The 25,428-nt window shown below is 36.2% G+C and overlaps 1 protein-coding gene across 4 annotated transcripts in view; it reads left to right on the top strand.

Annotated features, from left to right (window-relative positions):
* DPP10 (dipeptidyl peptidase like 10) overlaps positions 1–25,428 on the top strand; it is a 1,559,001-nt gene that overhangs the window by 1,394,694 nt on the left and 138,879 nt on the right. For all 4 annotated transcript variants that reach the window (XM_051849637.2, XM_051849636.2, XM_051849638.2 and 1 more), the window contains exons 6-7: positions 11,294–11,346; positions 11,434–11,515. In XM_051849637.2, coding sequence (XP_051705597.1) covers positions 11,294–11,346; positions 11,434–11,515 — 135 coding nt within the window. The remainder of the gene's footprint in view (positions 1–11,293; positions 11,347–11,433; positions 11,516–25,428) is intronic.

Raw genomic sequence — 25,428 nt, forward strand, 5'->3', positions numbered from 1 at the left:
TGTTAGTATGAACATTTGGATGATGTTGATTCTTCTAATCTATGAACATGGAAGATTTTCTTAATATCTTCTTATTTCTTTCATTAATATTTTGTAATTTTCATTATAGAGATCTTTAAAATCATTGGTTAAACTTATTCCAAGGTACTTGATTATTTTTGGAGCTATTGTAAAGGAGTTAATCTTTTTTTTTTTTTTGACAGGTAGAGTTAGACAGTGAGAGAGAGAAAGAGAGAGAAAGGTCTTCCTTTTCCGTTGGTTCACCCCCAAAGTGGCCGCTAGGGCCAGTGCGTTGTGGCCGGTGTGCTGCGCCGATCGTAAGCCAGAAGCCAGGTACTTCCTCCTGGTCTCCCATGAGGGTGCAGGAGGGCTCTAGGACCTGGGCCATCTTCCACTGCATGCCTGGACTACAGTAGAGAGCTGAACTGCGAGAGGAGCAACTGGGACAGAATCCAGCGCCCCAACTGGGACTAGAACCTGGGGTGCTGGCGCCACAGGCAGAGGATTAGCCTAGTGAGCCACGGCGCCAGCCAGAAGGTCCTAATCTTAAAAAGTTCTTTCTCAGCCAGAACCTTGTCTATCAACAAAGGCTGTTGATTTTTCCATATTGATTTTATATCCTGCCATTGTTTGAGATTCTTTTATGGGTTCCAATAGTCCCTTAGTGGAGTCTTCTGGATAAATGAAGATGATAGCACAAAGTACCAAATCTTATAGACTACAGCAGAAGCAGTGTTAAGGGAAAAGTTTATAGCAATTAGTGCCTATATCCATAAATTGAAAAAGTATCAAGTAAATGACCTAATAATCTATATCGAAGATCTAGAAAAACAAGAATAAACCAAACCAAAACCAAAATTAGTAGAAAGAAAGAAATAATAAAAATTAGAGAAGAAATAAACAAAATTGAAATTAAAGAATGATAGAAAAGATCAGTGAAATGAAGAGCTGTTTCTTGAAAAAAATAAAATTGTTAAAGCATTTTCCAGTTAACCAAAATAAGGAAGAATACCCAAATTAATAATATCAGATATGAAAAAGGAGATGTTACAACTGATACAATAGAAATGAAAGAATCAAAAAGAATTAGTGCAAACAGCAATATGCCAACAAATTTGAAAATCTAAAATAAACTGATGGATTTCTGGACACACGCTTTCCCACAATTGAGGTATGAAGACATAGAATACCTACCTAAATAGACCAGTAATCAAGACGTATGTTGGTTAAGTAGTAAATACCCTTCCAAAAAAAAAAAAGGCTTAGGTTTTGATGGCTTCACAGCTGAATAATCCTATATGTAACAGAACCAAAAGACTCCATTAAGAGATTATTGGAAGTAATAACCTCATTTGACAAAGTTGCAGGATATAAAATAGACTCATAAAAATCAATAACATTTGTTTCTACAAACAATGCCACATCTAGGAAAGAATTTGTAAGATCACTTATATTCAAAATGGCTATGGAAATTTAAATACCTTGGTATAAATTTAACCAGGAATGTGAAAGATATCTAGCATGAATATTATAAAACATTAAAGAAAGATAAAAAAGAACACAAAAAATGGAAAAATTTTCCATGTTCATGGATCCTAATAATTAATATTAATTAAAATTAATTTAAATTAATTATTACAATATCCATACTACCCAAAGTAATTTACAGATTCAAGGTAATCTTAAATTATCAAGCACACTTTTCTCAGATCCAGAAAATTCCTAAATATCATAATACAGGGTGGGGCCTGTACTCTGGAATAGCAAATAAAGCTGCCACCTGCATTGCCAGGATCCTATTTGGGCACTAGTTTGAGTGCCAGCTGCCCCAATTCCTATCCAGCTTTCTTCTTTGGCCTGAGAAAGCAGTAGACAATGTCCCAAGTGCCTGGGCTCCTGCAACACATGGGAGACCTGAAAGAAGCTCCTGGTTTCAGATTGTCCAAGCTCCGGCCACTGCCACCATCTGGGGAGTCAACCAGCAGATGAAAGACCTCTATCTTCCTCTGCCACTGCCTCTCTGTAACTCTGCCTTTCAAATAAAATAAATTAAAAAAAAAATAAGGAAACACAAAATACCCTGAGTAGCTAAAGTAGTCTTAAGCAATAAAAAATAAACTGGATACATCACAATACCAAATTTTAAGACATATTACCAGGCAATTATAATCAAAACAGCTAAGTACTGGCATAAAAATAGACATGTGGGACAATGGAACAGATTTGAGACCCCAAAAGTTAATTCACACATCTACAACCAATTAATGTTTGAGAATGAGCTAAAATCCATCCCTGAAGAAAGGACAATATCTTCAACAAATGATGTCTGGAAAATTTGATCTCTGTATGCAGAATATGAAATAAGACCCATACCTTACACTTTTTACAAAAGTCAATTTATAATGGATCAAGGATCTAATCTAAGACCTGAAACCATCAAACTACTAGAGGAGAACATAGAAGAAACATTTCAAGACATGGGCTTAGTCAAGAACTATTTGGATGACACTCTAGAAGCATTCTAAAAGCAAAAATAGATTTAAAGAAAGCATCAATAGGTATTATATCAAGCTAAGAAGCTTCTGCACAGCAAATGAAACACACACTCAACAAATGAAGAGGCACCTGACAAAAAGGTAGAAATATTTACCTACTACGTATTTGATAAAATATTAATGTCTAAAATATATAAGGAGCTCACAAATCTCAAGAACAACATTAAAAAATCCAGGTAAGAAATGGGCTAAGGATATAAGCAGGCCTTTTTCAAAAGTTTGTATGTGAATGGCCAACAGACACATTAAGATGCTCAGGATCACTAGCTATTAGGGAACTGCAAATCAAAACCACCATAAGATTTCATCTCACTCCAGTTAGACTGTTTATCATCCAAAAAATAACAAATACTGTTGGAAATGTATAGAAAAAATTACCTTAATACACTATTGGTGGGAATATTAAACTAGTATAACCATTATGGAAGACAGTATGGAAATTCCTCAGAAAGCTGAAAGTAGATCTATCATGTGACATAGTCATCCATACATAGGGTTTTACACAAAGAAAATGAAATAAGCTATGGAAGAGTTTTTTGTACCTCCAATTTATAGCCACTCAATTCACAATAGCTAAGATATGGGATCAAAAAACTGATGACTGGATAAAGACATTATGGTATTATATACACAATGATTGTATTTAATAGGTATTTGCTAAATAAGTACATGCAGTTAATTTTCATATACAGAGCATGAATGCCACCATTGTGGATAAGTTTTCTACTTATTCAGGTTTCAGCAGAACTTATGTATGTTTATTTTCTTTTCCTTCTTTCAGTAATAACTCATTCTATGTTTGTGTTAATAGAGCCATCAGTCATTATTTGTGGATTCCTTATGGATAAATTTGCCTCCTCAATGAAATTTACTTCCTAGGTGCTTTTTTAGTTATTTGTAGTTATTCATAGACATGTGCAGAGCAGCTGAACCTTTGAACTCTGTTTGCACAGTTTCCAAGCTAAAATTGAACCAGTTGACACTGTACCTTGTTGCAACATTTACACTATAAACAAGTGTTCTTTTCAAGGTCAATTTTATGCCATGAGCTTTGGATTTTGTGCAGCTTTTGATGACTTTGCTGTTTAAGATCACTTCCCACCTTTGAATTCCACTCCCAAGCACAGTGATGTGACAATCTTGGGTTCCTTAGTGCAAGAAGGCTATGACAAACTTTATGGAGAAAATACCTGTGTTAATAAGCTACATTGAAGCATGAGTTACAGTGCTGTAACCATGAGTTTCATATCAGTGAATCAGGAACATATATTACATAAGCCTATGTCTTTAAACACACATAAAATGAAGTTTTACATTGATTGGCTAATGAAAATAGTGTGAACATAGTTCCACAAGAACTTTATTTCTTCTAGGGTCAGTGTTTCTATATTTTATACTTCAGTGTTGGTGGTTACACTGTAAACAGTAACAGCTACAAATAATCAGAATTGGTTATTCCATTCTGAGTGTTCAACTCTAATAATCAATTATCTTCTCAGGGCTCACAATGTAATGTGAAGATGACAGGCACCAGATTGAATTGCATGCAAATGATGCTTTCTGAATATACCAGTACTTTTCGGTACCATGTGACTGATGGGGTTATCTCAAAGCCATCTCGATCAAGTTTTTATATGGTCTATCCCAATTCTGCCTCCTCAGTCTTTGCTGTTAATATTCAGCCTCTGTAACAAGCAGTGGAACATCCCTTGCAGAAGTGGAATGAATATACAGTTTCTGACAGTGAAAAGGTGAAATGTGTTTATCCCCAAGGATCTCATCATATCCTTAGTTTTGCTATCCATTGTGCAACAGCCTATCTTTACTAGAATAAAGTAATGTTATTCTAGCCTAAAAGACTCAATTTCCCCAATTATCATGAAATGAATTCTATTTAGTTAATATAGAAGGGGAACTTCAGATAAAAGAAATGTTAAAAAACATAGAAATACCATCCAAGAAAGAAGGGGGAGTGAGAGAGAGATTAACAAGTGACTTAATACAGATGTGCACTAAAACGAAATCCAGTTGTTAATGAAATACTCCTTCTAAAAATCTTTCCAAAAGTTTAATCAAGAAAAAAGGTAGAAGAATCACATCTAATCCTGTTTAAGATATTCCCCTCTTCCAACAGAGTACTCTTTGTATTCTGTTGTAAGCAAAGAGTATTTAAATTATGAAAACAAAAACTATTTCATATCTGCTAGAAATGCACAACATGCACACACATTTATACATTAAAGATACTGGATTTAGAGAGTGGCTCCAAGCTAGGAGTGAAGGGCTAGACTCTCATTACCTGTAGATGGCTGAGTCTTTAGGACACATATGGATGAGACCAAAATTATAACTTAGGACTTCAACTTGTGTGAGTTTTGCAAGCAAGTTAGAGTGTCTTCTTTCTTTCCATTTTATCTATGTTATATAAGATTCATGTATTTCATATATTGTCGCTCCCCCTCTTCATGGAGGAACGACACTAAACCCTGCCTAGGCTTCATATCTGAGTCACGGCACCATTATGTCGCTCCCCCTCTTCGCGGAGGAACGACACAGGACCCTGCGCTGTTCTTTTGTCTGCTCGGCCCTCCCCGGGTTTGCTGCTGGTTCTTCCCAGGTTGGCTACCGTCCCTTCCACCTCTGTGGAAGGGCGGTTCCCCCTGCCACTTTCCCCACTTCCACGGGGGAGCGACATAATGGTGCCGTGACTCGGATATGAAGCCTAGGCAGGGTTTAGTGTCATTCCTCCATGAAGAGGGGGAGCGACATAATGGTGCCGTGACTCGGATAGGAAACCTAGGAGGGAAGAAGCGGGAAGAAGTGGGAAAAATACCAGAGAGAGAGACTAGCAAAGAGCCTAGGGAAAAGCCGGACGGAAAAGGTGCCGGAAGAAGCTATCGAAAGCCTAGGCATAGACTCGGATACAGACTACGGGGGGAAGCTGGGAGAAATCTCTAAGGTCGAAAGCGAAAGTGAAAGCTAGAAGAAACCTAGATTTGGATACGGACTGTGGGGAGAAGCCAGGAGAAATGAGAGGGGAATATTGTTGGAAGAAAAGTTAGGAAACATACCGGGTAGAGAAATATGTTAGGGAGGATGAAGCCGCGGGGGCAGGCTGAGGCGGAGATGTAAGATATGTTGGGATTCGTTAAGTCAGCCCGGGGAACAAGGGGTGAAAATCTGGAACCAGAGGCGGAGACGTGGGCCAGGTTGGAATCCGTCAGATTAGCCCGGGGAGCAAAAGACGGGAAGCCAAACCGAAAGGTGCAGACATGAGCTAGGTTGAATTCGCCAGGTTAGCCCGGGGAACTTAGACTGAATACCGGTGGCGGAAACGTGAGCTAGGCTGTGTGACTCGCGGAAGCCGCCGTGCACAGAGAGAGCGCGCGGGGCACGAATAGATAGGGAACGTGGGGCTAGCGCGAAGGCCGTGGTGCAGGCGCGAAGGGCGCAGAGACTGCGAAGCCGCGCAGAGCTGGGAAGCAGCTGTGGGGCGAGGTGCCGAGAAGCAGCCTCGGGGCGGGCGCCGGGAAGCCGCGGGGATAAGAGAAACAGAAGTTTAGAAGTAAAATGAGAGAAATAGGAATGCTGGCAGATAGAAGTAAAATGCGAGAAATAGGAATGCCCAGAGATAGAGAAATAAAGAAAAATAAGGCCTCCCCACAACACAGCAATGAGAGAGCTTGGATTCGGTCTGCCTGATTAGTAAGACGATAAGCACCTGTGGGCGGCTGCAGGTCACCGAAGACAGGCACGTTATCAACACCAATAAGTCTCCCCACAAGACGGCAATGAGAGGGCTTGGATTCGGTTTGCCTGATTGGTAGGGCTTGTAAGCACCTGCAGGCAGTTCTAGCAGAGCAGAGCATGCGCTGCAGGGCACCGAACACAGGCACGCATCAGCGCCTAAAAACCTCCTCACAACATGGCAAAGAGAGGACCCAGATTCGGTTTGCCTGATTGGTAGGGCTTGTAAGCACCTGTGGGCAACTCTAGCAAGCAGAGCAGAGTGTGTGCCGCGGGGCACCAAAGACAGGCGCATATCAACGCCAAAAATAAAAAGAAAGGGGGATCTGTGGGGAGCAACTTGGACTAGACTGTTACTCGAATTAAGACTTACTCTATGCATCTGCTCTCCCACAATATGGCGCTGGGAGAGGAGGAAACAGCTTCTACACAGCTGCCTCCAGTTCAACCAATAAGCAGCAGGACCTGCTCCTGATTGGAGGAGAGCAGCATACTCGGCGTGTGGGTAGCAGAGTTGGGATTGGTGGAAGAGGACTATAAAGGAGGAGAGAGACAACATGCACCAGGAACATCTATCTGAAGGAACACCTGAGCAGCCCCCGAGAGAGCCGGCCGGCGGTGTGCCGCTCCCCCGCGGAAGTGGGGAAAGTGGCAGGGGGAACCGCCCTTCCATGGAGGTGGAAGGGATGGTAGCCAACCCGGGAAGAACCAGCAGCAAACCCGGGGAGGGCCGAGCAGACAAAAGAACAGCGCAGGGTTTAGTGTCGTTCCTCCACGAAGAGGGGGAGCGACAATATATAAATTTAGGAACGTAGTGACACCCCATTTCCTACCCACACTTACACCCCTCTTCCTCCTCCCTCTCCCATTCCCACTCTTAATTTTTACAAAGATCTACTGTCAGTTTACTTAATGATGTTAAGGTTAACCCTACACTAATAAAAGAGTTCAGAAATTGTATGAAAAAAAAAAAAAAACCACTGTTCCTCAACAGAAGAGACAAGGGCTATAAAAATCATCTAATCTCAAATGTCCATTTCACTCCAATACATTATATTTTTAAAAATATTTATTTGAAAGTCAGGGTTACCCAGAGAGAGAAGGGGAGAGAGACAGAGAGAGAGAGAGAGAATGGGGGGAAGAAAGAGAGAGAGGGAGAGAGAGAGAGAGAGAGGTCTTCCATCTGCTGGTTCACTCCCCAATGGCCACAAGGAGCTGTGATGATCTGAAGCCAGGAACCAGGAACTTCCTCTGGGTCTCCCATGGTGGTACAGGGGCCCAAGCACTTGGGCCATCTTCTACTGCTTTTCCTGGCCATAGTGGAGAGCTGGATTAGAAGTGGAGCAGCTGGGACTCAAACTGGTGCCCGTATGGGATACCAGCACTATAGGTGGTGGCTTTACCTTCTACACCACAGTGTAGGCCCCCAGTACATTATATTTTAAGTACTCTCTTAGTTACTTCTCATCAGGGAAAACATTCTTTCACTAAATATAATATATTCTAGTTGCATCCATTTTGTGATTTTCCACCTCAACACACCTTCTAAGAGAAACAGATGTATTGCAGGGTAAGAAATGCAAAGGAAAAAGCACATTTATAGATCCTCTTTTATATTCACATCATTTGGAGGGCATTTACATGTTAGAGGAATACCAGCAACTTTTTTAACAAATGCTATGGAAGGAGATTAACATTCAATAACTGTACTCAGTCATGTCTCTGAGGATTTGGGTAACCTGTTTTGCCTAAAAAAGAAAAATACACAGCAACTCATTCTCTCAGGATAGATGTGAGTCTAGAAATCAGGTACAGTGTGTTAGACAATTGATGCATAGGATGAGTAGTCTCTTTTTATTCATAACTTTATTGACAAATTTGTCTGCTTTGAAGACCAAGTGCCATTTGGCTTTTTGTTTTGGCAACAAACATTCTAAGATAGAAATATGTGCTAACAAAGGCAGTCGTATTCCTCATCTTTTTGTCTACTAAAGTAGTATATTAAAGTTTTAGAATTTGCAGTCAAATATGGAACTGTATAGAATAAAATGTGAATGGTAAAATAAAAGGTGGGAAAATTATCTTTGCCTCCATAACCACACAGTAAAGGCAATTTCTAATTTATATATTCCAAAAAGAGTGGAACAATAAAGCTTCCTTGTTAAACACAATATAGCAACAATCTGGAGGCAGGTTTGCAATTTCAGTGTGCTAGTGTTATTTGCCAAATAGGTGGCCAGTCATGTTTGATTGAAAGTACTACTGCAGTTGACAAGAAATTACAATTAGACTTCTGTGGAGTTTAATTGACAGTATTATAATATTTGTGCAATGTACATCTAGTACAGGAATAAAAGAAGGTTTTATAATTGCATACGAAAAATGAAAATATCATTATAACTTCCATAAATCCTATAAATAAAAATATGATTTAATATACCCAGGTAAAGAAAAATACTCTTAGCTAGATTCACATAGCTTAGAGAAAATTAATTTACACTGATTAATATATTCACTCTTTCTCCATCTTTTATAATTTTACACATTTCCCCTGTATTCCAAGATTCTAGTAAATAAAAATCAAAATATAGAGATATTTTTGCATTTATTACTGATTCATGTTTGAGATTTAATGTCACCTTATCACAGGTGCTGCAATCCTTGGGAAGCTTTGTTTAAAAAAAAAAAGGCTAAGATGGTTGGGCTGGTTGTTAAGACATCACTTGGGATGCCTACATCCTATATTACAGTGCCTAAAGTTTGTTTTTTTTTTGTTTTTTTTGTTTTTTTTTTTTTTTTTTGACAGGCAGAGTGGACAGTGAGAGAGAGAGACAGAGAGAAAGGTCTTCCTTTTGCCGTTGGTTCACCCTCCAACGCGCTGCAGCCGGCGTACCGCGCTGATCCAATGGCAGGAGCCAGGTGCTTCTCCTGGTCTCCCATGGGATACAGGGCCCAAGGACTTGGGCCATCCTCCACTGCACTCCCGGGCCACAGCAGAGAGCTGGCCTGGAAGAGGGGCAATCGGGACAGAATCCGGCGCCCCGACCGGGACTAGAACCCGGTGCCCCGACCGGGACTAGAACCCGGTGTGCCGGCGCCACAAGGCAGAGGATTAGCCTAGTGAGCCGCAGCGCTGGCACAGTGCCTAAAGTTTTAGTTGTGGCTCAACTCTCCATTCCAGCGTCCTGGGAAGGCATATCCTGGAAGGCTACAGTAGTTCTTAAGTAGTTGGGCTCCTACCACCCTGTTCAGATTTCTGTATTGAGTACCCAGCTCCAATGCTATTGTGGGAATTTAAGGATTAAACCCTCTCTCTTTCTCTCTCTGTTTCTCTATTTAACTCTAAAATTTAAAATGCTGAATTTTAAATGAAAAGAAATAATATTTTAAGGCTAATACTAAAATCTCTTGAAGATCACATAATTCTCCCAGCTATTCATAATTTAAAAAATGCATTCTAGAAGAGAAAGATCTCCCATTGCTAGTACAATCCCCAAATTCCCACAATTGTTTGGGCTGAATCCCGGATCAGAGCCAAGTATGAGATACTCAATCCAGATCTCCCATGTAGATGGCAAGGGCCCAAATACTTTAGCCATTTCTTTCTTTCTCACAGGATATTTATTGGTAAGAAGCTGGACTTAGAGGGTTGATGCCATGAATGGAATTCAGGCAATTTGAAATGGGACTGTGGATCTTAACTGGCATCTTAATCTTTAGACCTAATGTCCACCTTGTCAGCTAAATATTTGATATACCATCTTCAATCACTACTCTGCGGGGAAAGGGCTATAACCCCACGTTGTTTTAATCAACACATACTTTAACATGTGTGAGATTTTCCCTATAAGAATCATTGCTCAATAAACATCAACTGCATGTTATACATAAACATGACGCTGCTAGATATTGTGGGTGATGCAAGGGTAATGCATAACTGTATCTGACAACACTCTAGTGAGAAAAGGGGACATACGTAAAATATTTATATAATTTATATTACAGGTGAAAGCTAACTGTGATAAAAAAGAGATGAGTTTCAATGAAGAGGATGAAGCTGAGCTAAATGCAGGGGCTATAGGGGCCTGAAGTAGGTGGACGTCTTCCAGAATTAAGATAGGATATGCTGGATGATAAAGTAGAAATAATTTAGTATATAAAGGCATAATTCATCCAATTTAATTGAAGTATAGACTAAGTAAAATGAGGTAGTGAATGACAAGTGTGTGAAAACCATGTAGAAATGAAAACAAAAGCATTTACTTAAGATGGAGCATTTTTGGCCGAGGCTCACTAGGCTAATACTCTGCCTGAGGTGCTGGCACCCCGGGTTCTAGTCCCAGTTGGGTTGCTGAAATCTGTCATGGTTGTTCCTCTTCCAGTCCAACTCTCTGCTGTGGCCTGGGAAGGCAGTGGAGGATGGCCCAAGTGCTTGGGCCCTGTACCTGCATGGGAGACCAGGAGGAAGCACCTGGCTCCTGGCTTCAGATCAGCGCAGCGTGCCAGCCATAGCAGCTATTTGGGGAGTGAACCAACAGAAGGAAGACCTTTCTCTCTGTTTCTCTCTCTCTCTCTCTCTTTCTAACTCTGCCTGTCCAAAAAAAAAAAAAAAAAAAAAAAAAAGACGGAGCATTTTTGAATTGATAGGGAGTGGTATATCATTAAATTTTGATCAGGAAATAATATACTCACAATTTTATTAAGGATAAGATAGATTGAATAAAGGATGGGATTGATCGTAGGAAGCTAAGTTAATAAACTCCAAAAATTTAATATTTCATTTTTTATTTTCCCATACTACTAATTACTCTTTTTCCTGGATTTTATTAAGCACATGCATATATATTATATTCATACATGTATATATATACACATCAATACACAGCTTAAAATAGAACTTTTATTATATCAAGAAAAAATATAAATGTGGATTAAGATAGAGCTTTTGTTTCATACAATGTTTGACCTCTATTCTTTTTCTAAAATTTCAGATATTTCATTATTCATATACTGCTTCATATGTGATTTACAACATACACACTAGGTAAGTTCTTTGGTTTTCTAGATTTTGTGGGAAATTGTTGGTGTAGATGTAAATTTTTTCATGTAAAAATATTTACATTTCTTCAAGGGAAGTTTGGGAGTTAAATCCTCCAGAAGTAGAGGACTCCGTCTTGCAGTATGCAGCCTGGGGTGTCCAGGGACAACAGCTGGTAAGCACAGGTTTATGCACCAAATAATGTCAGTTGCAGCGGTGGGGATAATCTTTACAGAAACCATTACCTTGTAAAAGTTGATGTTTTTCTAGGTTCTTTTATAGCTTTTACCTGCTAATCTAACTTACATATCAAATGATACTAGTATTATAATATCAATTAAAAAAGAATAAATTTATTGAATTATATATAATTAAACTGTTAACAATGGAACTGGAAGAGATCGAAGGCTAATAGAGGCAAGTCCTGTGCAATTTCTATTACCTACCATTATCAATTTTCAAATAAAACCCAAACCCAAAATATACTATTCTTAATGCATTCTTCAGGTTAAAAATTTTAAACAAATTTTCAGTAGTCTCTTAAGAGAGTCTTTTTCATCAATTATTTTCTGAAGTTATCACAGATTAAAAAGGGAATTATTGATAATTTTTTAAAAATCGTTCCAAAATTCTATATGTGTAGTACCAACAGAAAGATTTTCTCAAGCAGATTACGCCTGGGGACTGGTATTGCCTGCTTCCACAGCATGTGCATTCTCAAGTGTATTAAGTATTGCCAAACTGATTCCTAAATTTTCTGGTGTTTATAAACCTGCTAGGGATGATGAGAGAGTTTTATGTACTTATCAGCACCTTGTTTTTCCTTTTTTAAAGCAAAATCATTTATTTGAGAGAAAGGCAGACAGAAATAGATATTTGGGTTTGGTGCCCTAATACTTCTAAGAGCTGAGGCTGGGCCAGGGCCAGAGTTGAGAGCCTGGAAGCAATCCAAGCCTGACATGTGGGTGGCAGGAACTCAATGCTTGAGCCATCATGGATGTTTCCCAGGGTCTGAGCTAAAACTGGGAATAGAACCCAGATATTCTGATATGGAATATGGGCCTTTTAGCACCAGACTGCTTTCTTCTCAAATTTTAAATTGGTGTTAAATAGTATTTTATGTGGCTTTATTAACAACATTCTTACTTTGAGCATGGGTAACTTTTAAGGTAGTTATTGGCTAAGTTTGCATTGCCTAATATGTGAGAGACCTATATTTTGATCATCCTAATTTTTTATTTTTTATTGCAAAGAGTTCCTTATTGTCCTGGTTATTAATACATTATTGAGCATGTCTTCTCTCAGTTGTTGTCTTTATTTAATACTGTTTTTCATTCTACAACATAATTTTGTAATGTATATAAACTGATTTCTCAACTATAAGATTTGTATTTTCTATTATTTAAGAAATCCTTACAATTAGATCCTACATTTTTATTTCAATCATGTTCTCCTGAAATGATTCAAGTGGGTCATCCATGTCCTAGTCCTTGAACCATTTGAAATAACTTTTTGGGTATAGAGTTAATTCATTATCATTTTTATGTACTTTGCAAATGGTCAACAAGTAATCATCCCATTACATTTTATTGACTGCTTCATCTGCAGTGTTCCATATGTATATGAGTATTTTTCTGGCTATTTTTTCAACATCTCTGTCCAAGTCCCAAGACAACTATGCATTAATTAAAATTCTGCTCACTAACAGATCAGGCAATTTCATATGCTTTTTCCATTTTCTGATTGATTTTAGCTGTTCTTGACTTTTTCATCATTCATGTGAATGTCAAAATAAGCTTGAAACTTACATACTTACTTTTGGAACTTGAATGGCATGACTTTAAAATTGAGCCAGTATTGGCAAATTAACTTCTTAGTGATTATTAATATTTATGTCCATAATCTTTTTAAATATCTTCAGTAATTTGAGAGTTCTTTAATATAGCAACATTTTTTATAATTTTCTATCTAAAGATTTAAATCTTATAATTATGGTTGGTCTTTTGAATGCTTATATTTCTTAGTGTTTTAAGAATTGGTTTGTCACTGGTGAGTAGAAGTATCCTCAAGTTATTTTTTGGTTTATGTATATAGCAACCTATATAAGCATAATGATGTTTCATTTGTTAATTATGACATTTTATTCATTTCATCTTTTATATATTTCTATTTTTATAAACTAATTAATCACTAGGTAACCTATGAATGTACCTAGACATAGAAAATTTTTTGTGTGAAATTTTAAAAATGGGAACTATTAGGACTGCAGGATTAAGTTTCAAAACTTCTTAGTTACTTTTGATAATTTGCTCACTTCGAAAAATGTACCCCACACAATTTTTCAATTTTTAGATTGGATTCACTTAGAGTGTTTCATTATCCTTTTCTTAGAATTTGTGTTACTTTTCTTCTTCATTCCTAATATAATTTGTAAGTACTTTATATTTTTCCTAATCACCTTTGGTAAGTATTTGTAAATTTTATATTCAGCTTCTCAATGCTCAAGTTTTAAATTTATTTTATTTATAACATCAGTGTTTTCTTTCTTTTCGAACATAAACATTAAAGATGATAGAATTCTCAATGAATTAATCCTAATCTTCACTCAATAAGTTTGATAGTAGCATTAAATAGGACTTTAGTTATGTTTTTCAATTTCCAATATGATGTATTATTAAGGACAATTATATTGTTGTCTGTTTTAAATTTATTTAAAAGGTAGAATTGGTTTAAAACTAATATGCAGAAGTCAGAAACAAGAGTTGATATTTACTTTGAAATGGATATAACTGGTTTTATGGCTTAGTAGGGATATTTATAAATAAATGTTTTCTATATGAAAGATAGTTTTATGTGTAGTGTTCTAAATGTGCCTCTTAATTATCATATCCTCAAGACTTATGTTTCCTTACTAATGGTTGATATGTGATTCATTTTCTTTAGTAATCTGTCAAATTTGCATTCTGTAGTTTGAAGCATGTTTTTAATAACAAGAAAGCTTTAAAATGATAAAAAATCATAATGATTTTAAATTCTTGATAGTTTGATCAATGATTTTTTCCTATTCATCTTTAATAATTCTAAGGAAAATATAACTATTCTCCACAATGTTTCTTAAGCTTATTGGTGAAATAGGAAATATTGCTAAATATTTCACATAATAGGAAGACTGTAGATTAACATAATATTACTGAATATTACATGTTTTCATTCAAACAAAATTCTAGACCATGGAATGTTCTGTAAGTAAATATACAAAATATATGGTTTCTGCTAGTGAGTATTCATGTATCCTTGGCATGGTAAATTTTCCTCATATTTGACATAAGTAAAATGAGAATTAACTCTATTTTGTGGCCTCAGTCATATAAATTTAATTTTTTTAATTTATAAAATGCCTTTGGAATACTTCCTGTTTTCAGAAAATAAAAAGGGTCAAAAAAGAGTTATTGGGTAGTTTCCATGATAGACTGTTCATTTTTAAAAATCATAGCTTTTCATACAGGAATATTTCCAGAGAAATCTGTGATTAGTTTAACATATGAAACATATCTTTCATATACATAAATGACATTTATCATGTTTTGATTTATGAATTATTTTTGTTACCATTTCACCCATATAGACAGTTTGCTTTTATGCAATGTCAATTAGTCATTCATAATTTTCCCCCAGAAACCTCTTATTTAAGATATATAAGCTTTATGCATTTCATAAATACAACTTTAGAAGCGTAGTGATTCTTCCCACCCCCACTCTGACCCTTCTTCCTCCTCCTATTCCCATTCTTATTTTTTACTAAGATCTATTTTCTATTTTCTAATAACTTTATACACATAATATTAACTCTATACTAAATAAAGAATTCAACAAATAGTATGTTAAAAAAAATGACCTCTTCTTCAACAGTGGACATAACGGCTGTTCAAAGTCATGGCATCTAAGTGTCAATTTCACTTCTACAGATTACTTTTAGATGCTCTATTAGTTACCACAGATCAGGGAGAATATATGGCATTTATCCTTTTGGGACTGATTTATTTCACTAAGTATAATGTTTTCCAGTCCAATTGTTGCAAAAGACAAGGTTTCATATTTTTTTATTGCTGTGTAGTATTCTATGGTGTACATATTCCATAATTTTTTTTATCCAGTCTTCAGTTCATGGACATTTGGGTTGATTCCATATCTTAGCTATTAGGAATTGAGCTGCAATATATATGGGTTTACAGATAACTCTTTCATATGCTAATTTAATTTTCCTTGGGTAAATCCCAGGAGTGGGATGGCTGGGTTATATGTAGTCTATATTCAGATTTCTGAGGTATCTCCATACTGTCTTCCAAAGTAGCTGTACCAGTTTACACTCCACCAACAGTGGATTAGAGTACATTTTTCCTAAATCCTTGCTAGCATTTGTTGTTGATTTCTGTATGAAAGACATTCTAATGGTTGTGAGGTGAAATCTCATTGTGGTTTTTGATTTGTATTTTGCTGATGACTAGTGATCCTGAGCATTTTTTCATATGTCTGTTGGCCATTTATATTTCATCTTTTGAAAAATGTCTGTTAACATTGTTTGCCCATTTTTTAATTGTTTATTTTGTGGTTGTTGAGTTTCATGAGCTCTTGGTAGATTCTGGATATTAATCCTTTAACAGTTTCAGGGTTTGCTATTCTCTCAGTTGCCTCTTCACTTTGTTGAGTGTTTCTTTTGCTATATAGAAGCTTCCCAATTTGATGTAATTCTATTTGTCAATTTTGGCTTTGATTGCCTGTGCCTCTGGGTTTTTTCCAAGAAGTCTTTGCTTATGCCAATGTCTTGTAAGATTTCTCTAATGTTTTCTATTAATTTGATCTTATCAGATCATGGATTTAGAACACTGATCCATTTGGAGTGGATTTTTTTGTCTGGTAGACCCCTACCTTAATTCTTCATACTTCTGCATGCAGAGATCCAGTATTCCCAGCACTGTTTGTTACAGAGACTATCCTTGTTCCAGGGATTGATTTTATTTCCTTTCTCAAAGATAGTTGGTTGTAGATGTGTGAGTTGATCTGGAGTTTTAATTTGTTCCATTGGTCTATCCATCATTTTTTGTGCAACTACCAGGATGTTTTGATTATAACTGCCCTGGTGTATGTCTTGAAATTTATGATCATCAGGGAAGTAGTCTATAGTCCTCTTTATCTGTTTCATCTTTTTCAGATTTAGGAGTTAAGGCAATGCTGGCTTCATAGAAAGAATTTGAGAGGATTAGCTCCCTTTCAATTGTTTATTATAACTTGAGAAGAGCTGTAATTTGTTCTTCTTTAAATGTCTGGTAGAATTCAGCAGTGAAGCCATCTGGTCCTGGGCTTTTCTTTGTTGGAAAGTCTTTATTTCTGATTCAATTTCCATCTTGGTAATGGGTCAGTTTGGGTTTTCTGTGTCTTCATGGCTCAGTTTAGAGAGGTTGTATGTGTCCAGGAATCTGTCCATTTCTTCTAGATTTCCTGATTATTGGCACACAGCTCTTTGATGTAATTTCTGATGATTCTTTTTATTTCTGTAGTATAGTATGTTATCTTTCCTTTTTCATCTCTAATTTTATTGAACTGGTTCTTCTCTCTCTTATTGGTTTTTTTTTTTTTTTTTTGGTTAGTTTGGCCAATGGTGTCTCATTTTTTTTTTTTCAAAAAAAGAAGCTCTTCATTTCACTGATCTTTTGTAAATTTTTGTTCCAATTTTGTTTATTTCTTCTTTAATTATAATTATTTCTTTTCCCCTACTAATTTTGGGTTTGGTTTGCTATTGTTTTCCTAGGTCCTTGAGATGCATTGGTAGCTCATTTATTTGGTGCCTAATTTCTTGATGTAGGCATGAATTGCTATAAATGTTCCTCTTAACACTCCATTTACTGTATTCCATAAGTTCTTTTTAAGATTTTTTATTTATTTATTTGACAGGTAGAGTTACAGACAGTGAGAGAGAGAAACAGAGAGAAAGGTCTTCCTTCTATTGGTTCACTTCCCAAATGGGCGTTATGGCTGGCACTGTGTTGATCTGAAGCCAGGAGCCAGGTGCTTTTTCCTGGTCTCCCATGTGGGTGCAGGGCACAAGCACTTGGGCCATCCTCCACTGCCTTCCTGGGCCACAGCAGAGAGATGGACTGGAAAGGAGCAACCGGGACTAGAACCCAGCACCCATATGGGATGCTAACACCACAAGCAGAGGATTAACCAAGTGAGCTATGGCATTGGCCCCATGTATCCCATAAGTTTTGACATGTTGTTTTGTCTTCTGCATTCATTTCCAGAAATTTTCTTATTTCTCTTTTGATTCCTTCTATGACCCACTGTTCATTCAGGAGCATGTTGTTCAGTTTTCGTGTTTTTGCGTATGTTCTAGATATTTTTGAATTGTTGATTTCCAGGTTCATTCCATTGTGGTCAGAGGATACATGGTATAATTTCAATTTTTTTTTTAAATTTGCTGAGATTTGCTTTATAACCTAACATATGGTCTATCTTAGAGAAAATTCCATGCATGGGTAAGAAGAATATGTATTTTTCAACAGTAGGGTGAAAAGTTCTCTGTATATCTGTTAGGTCCATTTGGTTTATAGTGTCAATTAACTCTGTGGTTTCCTTGCTGATTTTCTGTGTGGTTGATCTACCCATGGCTGGAAGTGGGGTCTTGACATCTCCCATTACTATTGTTGGAAACTATGTCTCCCTTTAGATCCATTAACATTTCTTTTAAGTAGCCAGGTGCCCTCTAGTATGTTTTAATATCTGGTATTGTGATGCCTCTGGCTTTGTTTATGTTGTTTAAGACTGAGTTAGCTGTTCTGGGTCTCTTGTGTTTCCATATGAATTTTATCATCATTTTTTCTAGATCTGAAAAGAAAGTAGGTGGTTGGTATTTTGCTTGGATAGCACTGAATGTGTAAATTTCTTTTGATAATATGGAAATTTAATGATATTAATATTTCTAATCCATGAACATGGAAGTTTTTCCATCTTTTGTAATTTCTATTTATTTCTTTACTTGTAATTTTCATTGTAGAAATATTTCATGTCCTTGATGAAATTTATTATAAAGTATATAAAATATTTGGTAGCTATTGTGAATAGGACTGATTTACAAATTCTTTCTCAGCCATGGCATTGTCTGTGTATGTAAGGGCTAGTGATTTTTTGTGTCAATTTTATCCTGCAACTTTACAAAACTTTCTTATGATTTCTAATAGTCTCTTAGTGGGGTTTTTAGGTTCCTGTATATGTAGAATCATTCCAGCTGGAATCAGGGATAATTTGACTTCCTCATTTCCAGTTTGTAGCCTTTTGCCTTCTTTTTCTTGCCTAATGACTCTGACTAAAATTTCCAGTACAATACTAAATAGCAATGGTGAAAGTGGGCATCCTTTACTGGTTCTGGATCTTAGTGGAAATTTTTTCAACTTTTCCCAATTCAATCTGATGCTGGCTAAGGATCTGTCCTATATTCCCTTGATAGTGTTGTGCAATGTTCCTTCTAAACTCAATTTCCTTAAGGTTTGTTTCATAAAAGGATGATGTATATTTTTTAAAGATTTATTTTGTTTATTTGAAAGGCAGAGTTACACAGAAAAAGAAAGATCTTCCATCCGCTGGTTCAGTCCCCAAATTGCTACAGTGCCATGGCAAGGCCAGATCAAAACCTGTAGTCAGGAGCTTCTTCCAGTTTTCCACATGGGTGCAGGGGCCCAAGGACTTGGGCCTATTTCTGCTGCTTTCCCAGGTGCATTACCGTGGAGCTGTATTGGAAGTAGAGCACCTGGGACTTGAACCAGTGCCCATTGCATTGAATGTGTAATTTTCTGCTTTCAGCTTGTTTCATAATGTTTAGCAAACTTAAGCATAATTAGTAAGGCTGGACGAGTAGTGACAAATTTGTTCAATCTGTTTGTTGTGGAAGGTCTTTCATTTCACCTTCATTTATAAATGAGAGCTTTGTAGGGTACAGTATTAATAGTTTTTTTTTTTTTTTTCTTTTAGGACTTGAACTATGTCTCTCTATCCTTTATTTGTCTGTAGGGTTTCTGATGAGCAATCAGCTGTCATTCTGATTGGAGATCCTCTGAAGGCAATCTGGTGTTTCTCTCATGCACATGTTGGAATCTTTTCTTTATGTTTTACTGTTGAAATTTTGACTGTGTGTGGAGAAGATATTTTCTTGTCATGTCTATTGGGAGTTCTGTGTGTTCCCTGTACTTGGATGTACCTTCGTTTCTCCAAATTAGGAAAGCTTTCTGTTATTTCACTGAACAGGCCTTGTAATCCATTATCTAAATTCCTAATATTTGTATGTTGGGTCATTTGAATGTATTCCATAAATCTCAAACACCGTTTTTAATTTTTCTAATTTTATGTTTTTGGTCTGACTATAAAATCACCAAAGATTTGTCTTCTAGCTCGAGTATTCTTTCTTCTGCCTCACCAATCTCTTGTTAATGTTTTCTGTTCATTTTCATTTGACATATTGAATTTTGTATTTCTAATATTTCAGATTGATTTCTCTTCAAAATCTCTATTGTATGGGAACATTTTTTCATCCATGTTATGTATGGATTTCTTCAACTTATGAATTTGCTTTTCATTGCTTCTGAGTGATCTTGTGATCATTCTTTTGAATTCCTTGTCAGTAATTTTATCAATCTTCTTGTCTTCACATTCTAATATTGACATATTGTGTTCCTTTGGAGGAGTCATTTTGTCTTCCTTGTTCTTGTTTCTTGTATTTATTTTAAACCATTTGTTTAAATGTTTGTTGATTTTCTCCATTGATGGCTTTTGTATTTGAACTGTGCCTCAGTAGCTTAGTGGAGTTTCTGCTCCTTCCATGACTTCACAGAGGTGTGTGCTAGTTAGGGGCAGGAAGCTCTGATTAGTGCTCAAGTGTGGGGCAAGAATACAGGGTGACACCCAAGTTGGGCATGGTAGGTCTCCTCTAGTGTCATCAGCAGGGAGGGTATTTTCATGACTGTTGACATAATCACAACCTCATCTGCATCTTCTAGGGGATCAATGCTCAGGATTAGCCCAGTTTTCAGTTTGAGCAAAAATCCTCTGCAATGACTCATCCCAGGCAATCTAGGAGCCATGAGCCTCTGATGCCAGAAACAGTGACTGAGCAGAGACTCAGCTTTACTCCATGACCTGTCGTGAAGTCACAGGATTCCCATTACCACAGCACATAAGCCTCCCACAGTTACACAGTTCCGCTCTCTGCCATGTGAGCCTGCCCCATCTATAGAGAGAGCAATCATTTCCTGATGCAACTGCCTGTGGGTGCTTTGCCTTGGCAGTCTGAGCTCTAGAACCTGGGGCAGGTTGAGAAGATGGGCGCATCTCACAAACCTAAGTGGGTGACCAGCCCCCTATTAGCCCTCCCAGCCAGACTCAAAGTTAGTGGGAAATGCAGAAATGCACATTTTTCCCTCTGGTAAATCACTTGGTTGTGTGCATGAGAGCCTCCACAGCCTCTACTGGTGTCAACATTATGCCTTCTCCTAGCCAGTTACCAGGTGCCCTTGTAGAGGGATAGGCAAATAGAAAGATGCTTTTACTTTGCTAGGTTAGGTGGATACCCTTCCTCCATCCAGGGCTCCACCTGGACTCAAAGTCAGCGTCATTCCAAGGTTCTCCCTAATACAATATCACATCTGGCACAGCTTGCTGCATTCTGCCCTCATCTGGCTCTCAGAAACTGGCATCTTCTCCATCCCCCAACTGTGGGAGTATGTATTTTATCCCTGCTTGTGCATATATGGGAAGTGTCTGCACTTCCCATGCTGCTCCATGGCACTCTTCTTCTTTGTGTAGAATGACCACTGCAAACTTCGCTCCTGCTCTTCCTTGAGACTACATCTGCTCTGATTTTCTCTGCTAGCTTCCCCTGGTTGAATCAGTAAATCTTTTTCCCTATTCAGCTGTCTTGACATCTCTCCAAATCGATGCATTCTTTTAAACTAACTGTGAAATGTAATATTAACGTTTGTGAAAATTTTATTGTAGGGATGAAATAACAGTACAATAAATAATATTATTCTTGGTCTTGAATATTCCATGTATTTCAGATAGGACTTAAAAGGAACACTGAGAAAATTAGGGTTTGCTTAAACTATTGAGACACACATAGAAAAAGTTCCCAGACAGTAAACATGAAGTTGCTAAAACATCCTTATCATTGTGTTTCAGAAAGAAATACTACAAAACATTTTAAATTAATTTTCATTTCTGTGATAAATGGTTGAATAGTTGAAAAAAATTATATAAAAAACCAGCCATGAAAGAAAAATGAGTGCACTGGTTCACAAACTGAAGATTTTAGACAGGATATGTTCTTTTGTCTTGTGGATATTCAGAGAAATTTTCAAAGAATATTTTAATCTGCCTTTGTGGGGCAATCTCTAGATACATTCTATTATGATATGCCTGAAAAGTGGAGGCAAACATAGACTTATGCAAGATATAAGTATATCCAGTTTGATTTACAGAAAATTGTGATCAAGGGATTCACAGAACAATGGTGAGTGGACATCATTGAGGGGGCAGGTACTTAAACCCCTTTGCATCATTCTGATGCTGGGAACAAAAGATCTAGCCTTTAGTGCTCCAGGCAAATTCAGGACACAAAATATTTTAAAATCCAGAAATCCAACATAATTTCACCTTGGTGTTACTGGATAGTACTTTGAAAATCACATGTTGACAGGTTTAAATGAATTATTCTCCCAGAACATGCATACCTTTGTCAAAACACTCTGATAAACTAAGGAAGTAGCATTAATTGCATGTTTTTGTTTTGTAATTCTTACTTGTTGTTGATTTCTTAATTTCAGTATATTTAAAAGAATTAAACAGATTCTAAAAATATACAAAAAATAGAAGTCCTTTCACAGAAGTCATTGCAGATAATTGAATCCCAGGTCAACTGCTTAATTGCTGTTTGACTTGTGAACATAATTTAATAACTATATACCTTATCTAATATTTAAAATGAATATAACAGTAGAACTTTCAATAATATTATGGTATTTTATGTATTAATATGTATATAAACACTTTGAATAATATCTATAATAAATATTTTATAGACTTTATTTTTATGACATTCCAAAAAAGGCATAAAAACCCTTTGTTATATGGATTTTAACACCTGAAGGAATTTTAGTATAAGCAATCTTGTGAAAAATTAAGCCTAAATAATTTTCAAGTTCCTTTGAGTAAGTTTTGGGAGGTAATCAGTATTTGTTATCTTTTGTATGTATGCCAGCCTGAATTCAAATGAAATTTAGGACATATAATTACAAATGGCTACTGGTCCATTTCATTTAGGTATGTCGGACTGTCAATACTTGAATCCACCAGAAGACACAGCAAATCTGATTTTATTAGAGAAGAGTAATTACAATATTTTAATTCATTTTGAATTAAATAACTTAGACTCCTCTTGTATTTACTAAGGATAATTAATTTCTTATCCTTAACTTTAAGTTTCTAGTTTTATTTGCCATGAAATAAATTACTGACTATAGAAAAGATAGATAAAGTAATGACATATTTTACAGATGGAGGCTATATGAGTTAAAATACAAAACACTGGACAAAAATTTCAGAGCACTAAGTTGTGAGGGAAGGTGCTTTGGATTTGGGAGATTTTGTGGAAAAAAGAACACAAAACAATTTTTAAAAATGCACATTCAGATCAGGTAATGAGTAGAACAATTTGGCTATAGTAAATGTTTTATTTAGATATAGATATATAGATATAGATATAGATATGATACAAGACATATATAGGTTGGAATAGGTTAAAGGACAAAGAGGTTTTATGAAAATAGTAACCAAAAGAAGAGTAGAGATGAGCATACAAATATTTATTTAAAGTAGATTTTTAATTATAAAAAGTTACAAGTGACACATATTATATGTTAATAATATATCAAAGAGATATAAAAGTATTTCCATTTTTAATAACAGCATTATATATATATATAAAACAAATAATGACACAATCACAATTAAGGGATGCAAAAGTATTTCTATAATGATAGTTGGTGACTTAGTAGAACACTAATAATAATGAATAGAACAGCCAGGTAAATTATGGATAAATAAGTGGATGTAATAAATACATATGGAACACTGTATAAAAATAGTGTTTGCATCCTTTACAAGAACATATGGGATGTTCTCCAGGATAGACCATATGTAACTCAAAAATTAAGGCTCAATATATTTAAATATGTCCATATATGTCTTTACTGAAAACACAAGAAAAGCTGGAAATCAGTGAACAGGAAAACCAGAAAATTCAAAATCTGTGGAAATTAAACAACATACTCTCATTAAATCATTGGTTAAAGAAAAAAACAGGAAAATTAACATTAGAGACAGGTCAAAATGAAAGCAAACATGCACCAAAATTTATTTTATTCTTTTAAATTTTATTGAAGATATTCAAATTTCATGTATTTCATATATATGGAATTAGGAGCATAGTGATAATTCTCACCCTACCCTCCATCCCACCCATGCTTCCACCCTTCTTCCTCCTCCCGCTCCTATTCCCATTCTTAATTTTTAAAAAGATCTATTTTCAGTTTGCTTTATATTTCGTAAGATAAGCTATAAACTACCTGAAGAGTTCAACCAATAGTATGAAGAAAAAAAGACTGTTCCTAAATAGTAGAGACAAGGGCTGTACATCATCATAGAATCTCAATGTCAATTTTGCTCCAATATATTACATTTTAGGTATTCTATTAGTTACCCCAATCTGGGAAAATATATGATATCTGTCTTTTTGGGACTGGCTTATTTCACCAAGTATAAAGGTTTCTAGTTGCATCCATTTTGTTGCATAAGACAGTACTCCCTAGTGTGTGTGTGTGTGTGTGTGTGTGTGTATATATATATATATATATATATACCATAATTTCTTTATCTAGTCATCCAAAGCCAGGAGCCAGGATTTTCTTCTGGAGCTCCCACATGAGTGCAGGGGCCCAAGGACGTGTGCCATTTTCTATTGCTTTCCCAGGCCATAGCAGAGAGCTGGATTGTAAGTGGAACAGCCAGGACTCAAACCGGCACCCATATGCGATGCCAGCACTGCAGGCAGTAGCTTTCACTGCTATGTCACAGTGTCAGCCCCACAGGTCTTGTTTTCTAATCAATTCAACCAGCTTGTATCTTTTAATTGGAGATTTTAGTCCATTTACATTCATAGTAACTATTGATAAGTAACAACATGGCCCTGTCATTTTTCTGTAAATGTTCCAATTTGCTTTGGACTTCTTTTGTACTTTTGCTGCCTCTGCCTCTGCCTGTCTCCCTGCAGTGTCTACTTCTCTCTGCTATTAAATTTATTTTTAATTAGTGAAAAGAAATGTACACTAAAATGATATACCATCTTTCTTCCATTAGAATTACTACTATTATAGAAAAATGGAAAATAACAAGTATTGATAAGGAATTGGCAAAATTACAACACTTACACATTGTAAGTAGGATAGTTAAATGGAATAACACCATGGAAAACAGTATGAAAAATCTTCACAAAATGAAATCAAGATTTACTATATGACCTAACAATTCTGCTTGGATATTTATCAAGAAGAATGGAAATCAGGATCTCAAAGAGATATTAGAACTATTTTGTTTATTGCAGCACTAATCAATATGATCATGATGTGGAGACAACCTAAATGTCCCAAAAAGATGAATGAATAAAGAAAATCTACCATATAAGTACAATGAAGTACTACTGAATCGTAACAAAGAGGAAAAACTGCAATATGCAATAATTTGGATGAATTTTGAGGACATTATGCTAACTGAAATAAGCTTTCCCCTTATGTGAGATAGTAAAACAGTCAAGTCATAGAGACAGAAAGTAGAAGGTGGTTTCCAGGGTCTGGATAGAAGAGGATTACTCTTTAATGGATATGTGTTTTGTTTTTGCAAGAGGAAAGAGTATTGTGGATGGCAAGAAGTGATAACTGTATGCACAACAATATGAATGTACTCAGGATCATTGAATTATTTACTTAGAAA

This window comes from Oryctolagus cuniculus, chromosome 3, assembly GCF_964237555.1.
Source record: "Oryctolagus cuniculus chromosome 3, mOryCun1.1, whole genome shotgun sequence".
Taxonomy (NCBI): Eukaryota; Metazoa; Chordata; class Mammalia; order Lagomorpha; family Leporidae; genus Oryctolagus; species Oryctolagus cuniculus.